This window comes from Physella acuta, unplaced genomic scaffold, assembly GCF_028476545.2.
Source record: "Physella acuta isolate Inbredline_101_S28 unplaced genomic scaffold, ASM2847654v3 ptg000768l, whole genome shotgun sequence".
NCBI classification, from domain to species: Eukaryota; Metazoa; Mollusca; class Gastropoda; family Physidae; genus Physella; species Physella acuta.
The window spans coordinates 70281-85414 of record NW_026732286.1 but is presented as its reverse complement, the minus strand read 5'-3'; the positions used below and the strand labels follow the sequence as shown (position 1 = coordinate 85414).

Sequence of the window (15134 nt, the reverse complement as noted above, 5' to 3'; positions counted from 1 at the left end):
TGATTGGAGAGATCTTCCAAGCAATGATTGTGGATAGCAAAACCTACCAAGCAATGATTGTAGATCTCAGAGCCATACCAAGCAATGATTGGAGAGATCTTCCAAGCAATGATTGTGGATAGCAAAACCTACCAAGCAATGATTGTAGATATCAGAGCCCCATCATGCAGTGACTGCAGTTATAGCCCCAGCAAAATTTGATCGCAGATAGAATTTTAGGACAATTAAAAAATCACAGTAAAAATCAGGTATTGATCGAAAGATGGAATTTTAGGACAGTTAAAAATCACAGCTTTGATATAGTTGCAGTACGGTAACATGAATGCAGCTATATTTTCCGCTTAACTACACTCAAAAGGCAGGCTGAATAATTTGGTCGGTCAAGCGAGCTCAATTAATTTTCATGGTATTTTTTTTCCTCTTTGTATGCATCTCTCGGTTTGAAGATTTTGTGATCGATGTATTTAAGTGGGGGTTTTTCGTTTAAGGGGAGGCTACACATGTTGTTTGGTTATTTATATCGTTGTGTATTGTGTAATTTTATCTTTATCACCAGAAGGCTGAAGTTATGCTGGTGTTTGGAGTTTTAGTAGGTGTGTTGATATGTTGGTTATATGTTTAGTTGTGATGTCTTGTGATGTTGTGTAGGGGACGGCGTGGCCTAGAAGTAGAGCGCTAGACAGTTAAATGATAGTCTCGAGTTCGAATCCGAGTCAGTAGAACTTCCCTGAGTCCACCCAGCTCTGATGGGGAAAGTGAAGGTGGATGGGCATAGTGCTGGCCACATTATTCCTTTATAGGCACCGGTCACAGAAACAGCTGAACTTTACATCACTTGCCCCATGGACCGTCTGGTTCGAAAGGGAATTTGACTTGTTGTATGGTTGAGGTGTGGTTTTAGGATTCTCCTGATGTGTGAGTTGAGTAATGTACTCTGTGCTTGATTTAATGTATTATGATTAGGGTACTGTTTAATGTTGTGTGAGTGAATGTGTGTGTGTATTTAGTGTATATTTTGCCCTGTGTTTGTCACTATTTGCGCTACGTCACAGCATATTAATCCAACGTCACTATATCCACTTCACCACAATGTCACTGCTCCACTACACATTGATCCACTGACAATGTCACTATCGTTACTACTCCACTCCATCAAAGATCATCCCCCTTTCTCTCTTGAGATATAAATAGAATCGGTAATTCAAATTTCTAACATAGCGCTAGACGTCCTCCCCCCCCCTTCTACCCCACCAAATACCATGCACATTCAAAGCAAGGACTGTATATAATACCAGGTGTCCTTCCGATATGGACAAACAATCCCACCTGTGAATTTGGCTTTATCCCGGCGTACCTGAAGATTTCCGTCTTAACAATAGACACATTGACCGGTTGTGTTGGCTGTCTGTGAGCCGCTGTTAAAACACGCTCATATATATGCTATCGCTTTATATATTTCTATCACTGTATATATGCTATCACTGTATATATATATTACCGCTGTATATATGCTACCACTGTATATAATATATGCTACCGCTGTATATATTTCTACTACTGTATATATGCTACCGCTGTATGTATGCTACCACTCTCTCTATATATATACTACCGCTCGATATATGCTATCGCTGTATGCTATCATAGTATATATGCTACCAATGTATATATGAAACCACTGTAGATATACTACAACGGTAGATATGCTACCACTGTATATAAGCTACCGTTTATGCTACCACTGTAGATATGCTACCACTGTATATATGCTATCACTGTATATAAGCTACCAATGTAGAGATGCTACCACTGTATATAAGCTACTACTGTAGATATGCAACCACCGTAGCTATGCTACCAGTGTATATAAGCTACCACTGTATGCTACCACTGTATATATGCAACCACTGTATATATGCAACCACTGTATATATGCAACCACTGTATATATGCAATCACTGTAGATATGCAACCACCATAGATATGCTACCACTGTATATATGCAACCACTGTAGATATGCTACCACTGTAGATATGCTACCACCGTAGATATGCTACCACTGTAGATATGCTACCACCATAGATATGCTACCACTGTATATATGCTACCACTGTATATATGCTACCACTGTAGATATGCTACCACCATAGATATGCTACCACTGTATATATGCTACCACTGTATATATGCTACCACTGTAGATATGCTACCACTGTAGATATGCTACCACTGTATATATGCTACCACTGTATATATGCTACCACTGTATATATGCTACCACTGTACTCGTTTTAGCCATTAACATACACACATATACACATACAAACATGCACATACACAAGCGCACACACACAGCCACGCACACACACGCGCACTCACATAAAGACACTCATATTTTAATGTACAAGTGCATGCCCACGCCATGTATGTGCAGAATATAGATGTCGATGATAGAAGCCCCTAGAGCCTCCTGTCGTTTTAAACATCTCTAGTATAAGCCACAGATATAAATAGAATCGAGTTGAAATAGCCAGCTAAAACTAGGCTTTTATTACCCTACTGTGTTTTTTGTTTGCTTTGTATTTGTTTGTTTTGTTTTGCTAATTTAATTCCTCTTTCGTTGACCTGTCGCGATCTCATTAAGTTAATTATAGGACAACTTGGCTCATCTCTCATTGAATCTCTAGAACACACGATATCGCAATTAATGGGGGTGGGGGTGGAGTGGTGGAGGTTCGTCAGCAAATGACGTCACGCAAAAAAGGTTGCTACATTACTATTCTTACGCTCCCTCCCTTATTTTCTCTTCTTTTAAAAATAAAACACATCTCACCAAAATTCAGAACCCTAATCTCAACCGAAAAAAAAAAAAAAATACAAGCCGTATTGTATTGACCACACACAAACTAGTGTTAAGGACACTTTAGAGCCTACCAATTGACATTTCTAACCCCCCCCCCCCACACACACACACCGTCCCAGTAAAAGGTAAACTGAACATCTTCTTTCAAAAAATGGGGGTGATACATATAACAAAAAAAAATATAATGTGAGATCCGCTGTTATCTGTTGATATCTACTGGATGCAGACGTCGTGACGTCATGCGGTGTGCTGTGAGTGAGCACGCCTGCAGGTATCGTCTGCTAGTGTGTAGCTACACCGAAGCGCACGGTGACCTTTACGGTTTATTTTTTTTTACTGTCTAAAGCGGCGGAGTTAATTTTTTTTTACCTATCCGGAAATGACGTAGCATAACATTTTTGTACTTTAATAGATGTCACAACATATGCTGGCTTTCATATGTTCATTGTATGAAGCACTGGTATTTTTCTCATGGTATTTTTGGTTTCTTTAAGCCCTGGTTTCTCTAGCTCACAAAGCCCTAGTTACTTTAGCTCACAACTCTGGTTTTCTTTAGTTCACAGATCTGGTATCTTTAACTCACATCTCCGGTATCTTTAGCTCACAGATCTGGTATCTTAAGCTCACAGCCTTTGAGACTTGAGCTCACAGCCTTTTTACTTAAGCTCACAGCTCCGGTATCTTTAGCTCTCACACCCCTGGTTTCTTTAACTCACAGCCCTGGTATCTTAAGCTCACAGCTCTGGTATTTTTAGCTCACAGCTCTGGTTACTTTAGCTCACAGCTCTGGTTACTTTAGCTCACAGCTCTGGTTACTTTAGCTCACAGCTCTGGTATCTTTAGCTCACTGTTCTGGTATCTTTAGCTCACTGTTCTGGTATCTTTAGCTCACAGCTGTGGTATCTTTAGCTCACAGCTGTGGTATCTTTAACTCATACTATAAAGGTCTGGTTTTCCTGCGCTACATTTGACTCTCTCATTTAGTAAAACCACTTCAAATGCCCCTCCTCCCTCCACCCCAAATGTAACCCCCCCCCCCCCAATAAAAACAAAGTAAATATTATTTTGTCTACACACACAATCATATCCCCATCATCAGTGTTCTCCCCTTACCTGAGTTGTCTCCATTTACATTCACCAAATGATTTAACACGTTAAACCCGATGCGAGTTGATTGATTTGAAAATAAAACATTTTAAGGAAATTAGTCTCGTCAATTTTTAATCCAATTTTGTTAAGCCTCTTTATCGTTTCGTGGTGCAGTTCATTCTGAAAGGTTTATGTATGTGTAAATTGGCTTTCTTCGACGTGTAGAATAAAAGCATTTAAAATGTTTATAACTGAAAAATTCTGTGCACATAATTGTTTCGGTGGTAATTTAATTTGGACTGGAAATTATAATTGGCCAGATTTCTAAGCGCTTTTTATTATCTTTGTATTAGTTATAAACTGTCGTCTCATTATGACTTGGTCGAGTCGGTAAAGCTTATGGTTACTATACCGAAAAGTCTCTAGTTCGAACCCTCAGGCAGATGAGGCTCGTTAGCTGAGGACAGCCACTTTTCTAGGAGAGACAACTCCAAAATCAAACCACTGCTGCCTTGTAGTTTTTTCTTGGTTGGACAAAGGCTATGGAAGCAAATCCAAAAAAAAAAAAAATGGCGCATAACCAGTTTACAGTCGTATACTTAATTGCGTTGGAGGGGATCCCTTCCAACACTAAAATAAAGAACGAAGAATAAGTCCCATTATGATTTAGGCCGCCGACAAAACTCATTGAGGCAACTCGATATTGGGCTAGTTTCTCCAACTGTCCCCTAGTGGTAACCCATCTTTCTTGTGGTAAGAAATCCCTTCCTAACACATACCAACATATCCTAACAAATCACAACTTAACTAATACCCAACCTATCCTAACAAATCACAACTTAACAAATACCAACCTATCCTAACAAATCACAACTTGACAAATACCAACCTATCCTAATAAATAGCAACCTATCCTAACAACTCCCTACCTAACCTAACAAATCCCTACATAACTTAGGAAATCCTAACTTAACAAAACCAAATCCAACCTAACAAATACCAATCTAACCCAACAAATAACTATCCATTTACTCGAGTGAGTCTACTAAAAGCCCGCCCCTAACCACATCCCGTCCCTGACTGCCACACTAACGAGGACTCGCTACAGCACACGACAAACCTCGGTTGACTTAGTTTTTATTGCATGCGCGTCACGAAGCGTTTCGTGCGCGGAAATGTCAACACGGCAATTTGCAGAAGTTAATCTGGATCCCTTCATTTGTTCACCCGGTCTCCTATTGAAATAAAAATATACTTTAAGGAGGGGGGAATGATTGTGGTTGCGCAAGGGATTAAGGTTTTCGATTATGCACCAAAGGATAGAGATTGCGCGCACTGGATGTCTTTAAAATGGGAGCAGGCAGATGAAGATGTTTGCACACCATGGCGTGAGATAGATTGTGCCCAGTCGGAGTGAATTTGTAGCACATTTATACCGCGTTTACACTTGCGACTTGTATACTTTACACGTCCAGAAAAAAGTCAGCAAGTTAGTATACATGTTCCACGGGAGATATGTTTTCCAATAACATTAATTTGCTCTTGCTGCAAGTGAAGAGTTTATTTTCAAAACGCGATAAGGGCCATTTTTGAAAAAAAAAAAGAGATAACGTAACCATATTGTAAAGCTACTCAATTACTATTAGGAAAACATAATTTTAATCTTCACGGCGCAAAATTTTCATTTTATTTCTATTTTTGAAAAACAGTTTTAGCATATTGTACGATGGCTTTGTGTAGGAGAAAAGTGCGATTTTCTCAAAACCCAAATTTTGGATATATTGCATTTTGAAAATAAACTCTTCAAGTGTAAACGCGGTGTTAAAAATAGCACTAGTGTCTAGGTCGAATGCGTTTGCCTAAAAAACAAAGTATGGCTGTATGGAGCTCATTTTATACGCGATTTCACTTTTATTTTTACAATACTTAAATTTTTTTGACCACATGCAAGTAATAATTTGACCTCTCAATCTATAATTACTTAATCTCCAAACTGTGATCAATTTACAATTCTAATACGTCGATCTTTGTTACCTTTATTCAAACACAAACCTAGCGACGCTTAATTATATATTAAGTTATGATTAAGTTAACCTTTTTCCATGACCCCGACTTTTTTTTATATCTTTGACCCCATATTCTCTCTCTCCCCCTCCAAGTTGACCCCTTTTTCCTATCTCTCCATGACCCCACTCTCTTACCTTAACCCTAACATCTTACCTCTAACTACTGTCACAATCTAGTGCAACTCTGTCACTTCTTTAAAAACTAATTACAACAATTAACCTTGAGGTAGTGTAATCAGTACCGCCATATGACCTCGCTCAAGGTTATCAAAAAACTATTGGCAATTATCGTTTTTAATTAAAAATCCCCCCCCCCCCCCCACTGTTTTCCCTATTTCCCCCACACCGACTGACTAAATTGGAAACTAAATTTAGGTCCGTATTCCAAAACACCAGAACACTATACCGCCCCCCCCCCCACCCCAGCCCAACGGCAGGAAATAAGAAGTATCAGCTTAAAAAAAAACTGACCGCTGCTAGAATTAAAAAAAAAAGTTACTGTGTTTCTGCGTTGAGATACTTGGTCAGCAAGTCGCCATTGTCTTTGACTGTTTCCATCACAGAAGGAGGGGGGGGGGTGGTGGTGGTGATGGTGTTAGGGGGGGGGTGGGATAACGTTGAAATACATTGTATGTGTGTGAAAGAGCAAGTGTGTGGGTGTGAAAGTGTGTTCGTATGTTTGTGAAAAATGCGCAGATACAAACTAATCATACTAATACACTTTAATTTTATCATATATCGTGGAAAAGTGTTTTATTATGCTACAAACAATGTACATGTCATTCTTTGTTAATATCTATAAATGCTCAATTAAAAAACAAACAAAATGCCGTTGCGCAGTTTTTTGTGTTCGCAGTTTTTAGTTTCGTATCTTTCCGGTTACCGTTAAAGTTACATTCCATTGTATATCTTCGATCTCTGTATTCTAACTTTGTGTTGAGCTGCCATACTATCTAGGCCTATTCCATTGTTAATTATTCCATATCTCCGCTCCATAGAATCTAACCCTAACCCTTTACTTAACCTTGCAGCTAATCCTACCGTACCAAAGTAACTAAATTTAAAACACTTAACCGCCAACTGGCAGTATTTTATTTACCTGTCTTGTTCAAAACGTAATTGCCCTAATCCCGGTGGCATACCTGTGCCATTCTTTACCTGGCGTTATCGAAGCGTGTTACAGTAGGTATTATCCCCCTTATTGACTGCCCCTCGCTTCTATAGGCAAATACCGCACCGGAAGATAAGGATCCCATTGGTCGGGATAACCTACTTGTTCTGCCACAAGAAAAAAAGTCGATAGTTCTTTCCCCTTGCGAAGGACTACACAAAAAATAGGCCTTTAATCTCTAAACGTGTTTCGTTTCTTAACTTTTATCCAAATAAACTTTTTATGTGGTGATTTCATTTTAAAGTGGAAAAAAAATTCCTTTATGGATATAGTTATAGTGGAGGATTGTTTAAAATTGGGTTGTGTGTAAATAATGTGTGGTGTATAAAAATGTGTGGTGTATAAATAAAGTCACGTCATTTGTATTAGTCTGTACCTGTCGTGAATTCGATTGACAAGCCAGGTATGCAGTTACATATATAGAGGTATAGGTGGACTGTTTGTGTAATAATTGTCTAGCTGGGTTGCGTTTAAGTAGATTTTTTAAAGAACAGCTTGTTCTAATTAGTGTGAATTAATGAACGAAAACTCGTTATTGTTAACTATTCTCAATGCTGCATTAATTCTCATTGTGTGTAGGATAAATTATTCTCAATGCTGCATTATTACTCATTGTGTATAGGATAAATAAAGCTGGATTATGGATGAGGATTCCGATGTGGATAAAGACATGGATAATTCCCTCGTGGATTTACACCTCGGATTAGACTCGAGTTATGACGAGAACGGAGGCGACACTTTGAGGAATGACACACTCACCGACGAGGGTGAGTGGCTGGTGTGTCGTGTTCTGTGTGTGTTGTGTTCTGTGTGTGTCGTGTTCTGTGTGTGTCGTGTTCTGTGTGTGTCGTGTTCTGTGTGTGTCTTGTTCTGTGTGTGTCGTGTTCTGTGTGTGTCGTGTTCTGTGTGTGTCGTGTTCTGTGTGTGTCGTGTTCTGTGTGTGTCCGTGTTCTGTGTGTGTCGTGTTCTGTGTGTGTCGTGTTCTGTGTGTGTCGTGTTCTGTGTGTGTCGTGTTCTGTGTGTGTCGTGTTCTGTGTGTGTCGTGTTCTGTGTGTGTCGTGTTCTGTGTGTGTCCGTGTTCTGTGTGTGTGTCGTGTTCTGTGTGTGTCGTGTTCTGTGTGTGTCGTGTTCTGTGTGTGTCGTGTTCTGTGTGTGTCGTGTTCTGTGTGTGTCGTGTTCTGTGTGTGTCGTGTTCTGTGTGTGTCGTGTTCTGTGTGTGTCGTGTTCTGTGTGTGTCGTGTTCTGTGTGTGTCGTGTTCTGTGTGTGTCGTGTTCTGTGTGTGTCCATGTTCTGTGTGTGTCGTGTTCTGTGTGTGTCGTGTTCTGTGTGTGTCCATGTTCTGTGTGTGTCGTGTTCTGTGTGTGTCGTGTTCTGTGTGTGTCCATGTTCTGTGTGTGTCGTGTTCTGTGTGTGTCCATGTTCTGTGTGTGTCGTGTTCTGTGTGTGTCGTGTTCTGTGTGTGTCGTGTTCTGTGTGTGTCGTGTTCTGTGTGTGTCCATGTTCTGTGTGTGTCGTGTTCTGTGTGTGTCCATGTTCTGTGTGTGTCGTGTTCTGTGTGTGTCGTGTTCTGTGTGTGTCGTGTTCTGTGTGTGTCGTGTTCTGTGTGTGTCCATGCTCTGTGTGTGTCGTGTTCTGTGTGTGTCGTGTTCTGTGTGTGTCCATGTTCTGTGTGTGTCGTGTTCTGTGTGTGTCGTGTTCTGTGTGTGTCGTGTTCTGTGTGTGTCGTGTTCTGTGTGTGTTGTGTTCTGTGTGTGTCGTGTTCTGTGTGTGTCCGTGTTCTGTGTGTGTCGTGTTCTGTGTGTGTCGTGTTCTGTGTGTGTCGTGTTCTGTGTGTGTCGTGTTCTGTGTGTGTCGTGTTCTGTGTGTGTCCGTGTTCTGTGTGTGTCCGTGTTCTGTGTGTGTCGTGTTCTGTGTGTGTCGTGTTCTGTGTGTGTCGTGTTCTGTGTGTGTCCGTGTTCTGTGTGTGTCGTGTTCTGTGTGTGTCCGTGTTCTGTGTGTTTCGTGTTCTGTGTGTGTCGTGTTCTGTGTGTGTCGTGTTCTGTGTGTGTCCATGTTCTGTGTGTGTCGTGTTCTGTGTGTGTCGTGTTCTGTGTGTGTCCATGTTCTGTGTGTGTCGTGTTCTGTGTGTGTCGTGTTCTGTGTGTGTCGTGTTCTGTGTGTGTCGTGTTCTGTGTGTGTCGTGTTCTGTGTGTGTCGTGTTCTGTGTGTGTCGTGTTCTGTGTGTGTCGTGTTCTGTGTGTGTCCGTGTTCCATGTGTCATGTCCATGTTCCATGTGTCGTGTTCTGTGTGTCCGTGTTCTGTGTGTGTCGTGTTCTGTGTGTGTCCATGTTCTATGTGTGTCGTGTTCTGTGTGTGTCGTGTTCTGTGTGTGTCCGTGTTCCATGTGTCATGTCCATGTTCCATGTGTCGTGTTCTGTGTGTGTCGTGTTCTGTGTGTGTCGTGTTCCATGTGTCATGTCCATGCTCCATGTATCATGTCCATGTGTCGTGTTTAAGATCTGTGTTTCGTGTGTCCATGCTCTTTGAATTGTGTCCATGTTCTGTATCGTGTGTCCATATTCTGTGAATTGTGTCCGTGTTTTTTGTGTCGGTTGTCCATGTATTTTGTCTGTCTGTCTGTTTAATACCTTCACTTTTACCCCACCGTTTCCACAATGACCTTTCAATGGATGTCCGCGTTAAGTTCAATTGGTGACCCCGCTTTAAGTCCTACAGTCCAATTGGTGACCCCGCTTTAAGTCAGACAGGCCAATTGGTGACCCCGCTTTAAGTCCTACAGTCCAATTGGTGACCCCGCTTTAAGTCAGACAGTCCAATTGGTGACCCCGCTTTAAGTCCTACAGTCCAATTGGTGACCCCGCTTTAAGTCCTACAGTCCAATTGGTGACCCCGCTTTAAGTCAGACAGTCCAATTGGTGACCCCGCTTTAAGTCAGACAGGCCAATTGGTGACCCCGCTTTAAGTCAGACAGGCCAATTGGTGACCCCGCTTTAAGTCAGACAGTCCAATTGGTGACCCCGCTTTAAGTCCGACAGGCCAATTGGTGACCCCGCTTTAAGTCCTACAGTCCAATTGGTGACCCCGCTTTAAGTCAGACAGTCCAATTGGTGACCCCGCTTTAAGTCCTACAGTCCAATTGGTGACCCCGATTTAAGTCCTACAGTCCAATTGGTGACCCCGCTTTAAGTCAGACAGTCCAATTGGTGACCCTGCTTTAAGTCAGACAGACCAATTGGTGACCCCGCTTTAAGTCAGACAGACCAATTGGTGACCCCGCTTTAAGTCAGACAGACCAATTGGTGACCCCGCTTTAAGTCAGACAGACAAATTGGTGACCCCGCTTTAAGTCAGACAGTCCAATTGGTGACCCCGCTTTAAGTCCGACAGGCCAATTGGTGACCCCGCTTTAAGTCCTACAGTCCAATTGGTGACCCCGCTTTAAGTCAGACAGTCCAATTGGTGACCCCGCTTTAAGTCCTACAGTCCAATTGGTGACCCCGATTTAAGTCCTACAGTCCAATTGGTGACCCCGCTTTAAGTCAGACAGTCCAATTGGTGACCCTGCTTTAAGTCAGACAGACCAATTGGTGACCCCGCTTTAAGTCAGACAGACCAATTGGTGACCCCGCTTTAAGTCAGACAGACCAATTGGTGACCCCGCTTTAAGTCAGACAGACAAATTGGTGACCCCGCTTTAAGTCAGACAGACAAATTGGTGACTACCAAAAGTGTTGACAGCCTCACGACGTCAAGTCTATTAACATGATAAACGACGTTTCGAACCAAGGCCTTCATCAGCACGCCAAAATCGATCAATAATCTGTCAAGTTCGTGTCTCTATAATTCAATGGGAACATAGCTATATGGTAAACTAGGTAGTGTATCGTATAGGTGTGCTACAGGTGTATTAGATATATGTGTTAGGTAAGCTAAATGTATATTTAAGATATTCGCTGCGTATACCATACGTATATTACAGGGACACTTCATAAGTACATGTTAATCAATTAGTATACATAATTACATATTACTCCATTAGTACATAAGTACATGTTACTCCATTAGTACATAAGTTCATGTTACTCCATTAGTACATAAGTACATGTTACTCCATTAGTACATATAAGTACATGTTACTCCATTAGTACATAAGTACATGTTACTCCATTAGTACATAAGTACATATTACTCCATTAGTACATAAGTACATGTTACTCCATTAGTACATAAGTACATGTTACTCCATTAGTACATAAGTACATGTTACTCCATTAGTACACATAAGTACATGTTACTCCATTAGTACATAAGTACATGTTACTCCATTAGTACACATAAGTACAGGTTACTCCATTAGTACATAAGTACATGTTACTCCATTAGTACATATAAGTACATGTTACTCCATTAGTACATATAAGTACATGTTAATCCATTAGTACATATAAGTACATGTTAATCCATTAGTACACACACGTACATGTACACTCCATTAGTACACATCAAGCCGTAAAAGTACACCATACTAAATGCATACCTCATGTTCAGTGCACGTATACTTTAGGTATAGATCGTATCACGTGATCACACAGACAGGGAGATACTTGGTAAAACATGGTGAAAGTAGTATAGAAAGAAGGGGGGAAATGATGCAAGGATCAAAGATATAATTTTATAAGCTATTCACCTGCATCCAGTCTCCATAAAATAGTTATATATATATATATATATATATATATATATATATATATATATATATATATATATATATATATATATATATATATATATATATATGTGTGTGTGTATGATTAACGAAAGAAGACAATCTTTCCAAAACCCACCCCCAAGACACCATGTGCAGACCTATATGGATCTGTGTTGAAGCAGAGACGAGAAGATCTTCCTGTAAAACCTTGATGTTATCGTGTCGTGTATTGAACACACACTTGACCAGATGTGTCGCATAAGATATTGTACAGGGACACACTATGTCATGTGTGTTATATAGGATATTGTACAGGATACACTTGGCCATGTGTGTCGCATAGGATACTGTATACGACACACTTGGCCATATGTGTCATAGGATATTGTAGACGACGCACACTGTAATGTGTCATATAGGATATTGTATACGACACATTAGGCTATATGTCACATATTGTACACAAAACACTAGGTTATGTGTCACATAGGATATTGTAAATGACACACTAGGCCATACGTGTTATATAGGATATTGTATATAACACATTAGGTCATATGCGTCTTCTAATAATGTACACTACACGCTCTCCTATGTGTCGCATAGCACGTTGACACAACACCTTAGGTCATATGTATCGCATAAAAATTGTGTCAGACACCTTGTCACGTTACTGTACTACAACAACACTCAACACACCACAAATTTAAACACTGATACATACTAAACCAAGTGCATACTTGTCCCCATATATCTAAAATACATGCATAACCATACACTAGCAACATATATCACCAGTCTACGTATAACCATACACTTGTGCCCATATATCTCAAATACACGTATACAGTGGCGTAGCCTGGATCGTCTCAAGGGGGGGTTCCAATTTTTACCCGGGGACAAACTTTCGATTTGCACCCCCCCTCAAACTTTCGATTTGCACCCCCCTCAAACTTTCGATTTGCACCCCCCCCTCAAACTTTCGATTTGCACCACCCCCCCCCCCCTCAAACTTTTTCTATATACCGAGGGGTCTATGGGGGGGGGGGGGGTTATGACCCCCTAGCCCCCCCCCCCCCCCCGCCTACGCCACTGCACGTATAACCATACACTAGCATACATATATCACCAGTCTATGTATAGCCATACACTTGCCCCCCATATATCTCAAATATACGCATAACCATACACTAGCATCACATATCACCAGTCTATGTATAACATGCACTTACCCCCCCATATATCTTAAATTATACACGCATAACCACACATATCACAAGTCTACATGTAACTGTACACTAGCAACACATATCACCAGTCTGCGTATAACCATACACTTGCACCCCCCCATAAATGGTCAAATACATGCATAACCATACACTAGCAACACATATCACCAGTCCATGTATACCCATACACTTGTCCCGATATGTCGTTTCATTGAGCGTCCACAACAGACCTTGACCTTGGTGCCAGTGTGGGAATTCAATCGATCGCAGACGACAGACAGGGGAGAGAACCAAACATTTCCTCAGCTGAGCGCCTGCTATGTCGTGGAAGATTAGCTTCTTCTGTCTCCTGCAACTGATGAGTGGGGTTTAGTTGATATGGATAACGATATAACGAGTTGTTAAAGCGGGGTAAGTTGGGGGGGGGGGGGGGGTAGAATCGTGGACGGTTATGGTTTAGTTGATATAGATAAGGATATAACGTTGTGGTCTATGTGTTTTAGTTAGTTATAGACAGCGTATTGACTTGTGTCGGAAAGAAATAGTTTAACTGTGTGTGTTTGTGTGTGTGTTTGTGTGTGTGTTAGGGAGGGAGGGAGGGAGAGAGGTTGGGGGGGGGGTGATGGACGGGGCAGTAGAAGGACAATTAGATTTTACAGTTCAAAAGGTTATATGACAAAATATCTAAGTCCTGAGATACTCGTCTGTGAGATATTTGTCTGAGATATTTATCTGAGATATTTATCTGAGATATTTATCTGAGATATTTATCTGAGATATTTATCTGAGATATTTATCTGAGATATTTATCTGAGATATTTATCTGAGATATTTATCTGAGATATTTGTCTGAGATATTTGTCTGAGATATTTGTCTGAGATATTTGTCTGAGATATTTATCTGAGATATTTGTCTGAGATATTTATCTGAGATATTTGTCTGAGGTATTTGTCTGAGATATTTGTCTGAGATATTTGTCTGAGATATTTATCTGAGATATTTGTCTGAGATATTTGTCTGAGATATTTGTCTGAGATATTTGTCTGAGATATTTGTCTGAGATATTTGTCTGAGATATTTGTCTGAGATATTTGTCTGAGATATTTGTCTGAGATATTTGTCTGAGATATTTGTCTGAGATATTTATCTGAGATATTTGTCTGAGATATTTGTCTGAGATATTTGTCTGAGATATTTGTCTGAGATATTTGTCTGAGATATTTGTCTGAGATATTTATCTGAGATATTTGTCTGAGGTATTTTGTCTTAAGATATTTTGTCTAAGATAATTGATCTTTAGATAATTTATATGTGGTATTTTGTCTTGAGATATGTTGTGGCAACCTATCTTTCTTTTGTCTGCCTTTTTTCTTGATAAATGTTTGTATACATATGTATAGAAGAAAATGCAAACATTTATAAAACAATAACAACAAATTGTAATCAATTGTTTAACAGTGACTTCATTTATGTTCCTTCCAAGGGGGGGGGGGGGGAAGATCGTGTGCAACGCGTATTTTGTGTGCGCAGTGTTCTAAAAGTCTTATGTGTTTTATACTACTACTGCGCAGCTTAGAGAGAACATAGGACATCATACAGGAGCGCTGAATATGAGAAACTCATTTAAAATACAATCACATATGGCTTCCGGTGATACAATGTCTCTATCGGTCTGAGTTGAATGAAAAAAAAAACATATTCGTTTTAAAATATTCAAACCAAAAGATACGAAACAATTACTCCCTGGGGAAATAGGTTTTATGAATTGAACATTGAGGCTGGATGGAGAACGATTTTAAATTGAAATTGTGTTATTTTTTCCTAGATCCTTTGTTTTTATGTAAAGGGTCGTCCATGGGGCGCAGGGGGGTGGGTGGGGGGGGGGGGGTAAGATTTTTCTGACCGTATGCTACTATAATGTGTAGGGGAGGTCGGGGGGGGGGGGGGTTAAAATTGAGGGCATATTTGAAGAAAACTGATTAAAAATGTGCTACCTTTTACGTT

At 40.4% G+C, this 15134-nt stretch overlaps 1 protein-coding gene across 1 annotated transcript in view; it reads left to right on the top strand.

The window, feature by feature from the left end:
- The first annotated feature begins 7568 nt into the window (after positions 1–7568).
- The window catches only part of LOC131950489 (uncharacterized), a 55067-nt gene continuing 47501 nt past the window's right edge, over positions 7569–15134 (top strand). Inside the window, exons 1-2 of the mRNA XM_059312679.1 lie at positions 7569–7615; positions 7813–7957. Coding sequence (XP_059168662.1) covers positions 7831–7957 — 127 coding nt within the window. The 5' untranslated portion in view covers positions 7569–7615; positions 7813–7830. The remainder of the gene's footprint in view (positions 7616–7812; positions 7958–15134) is intronic.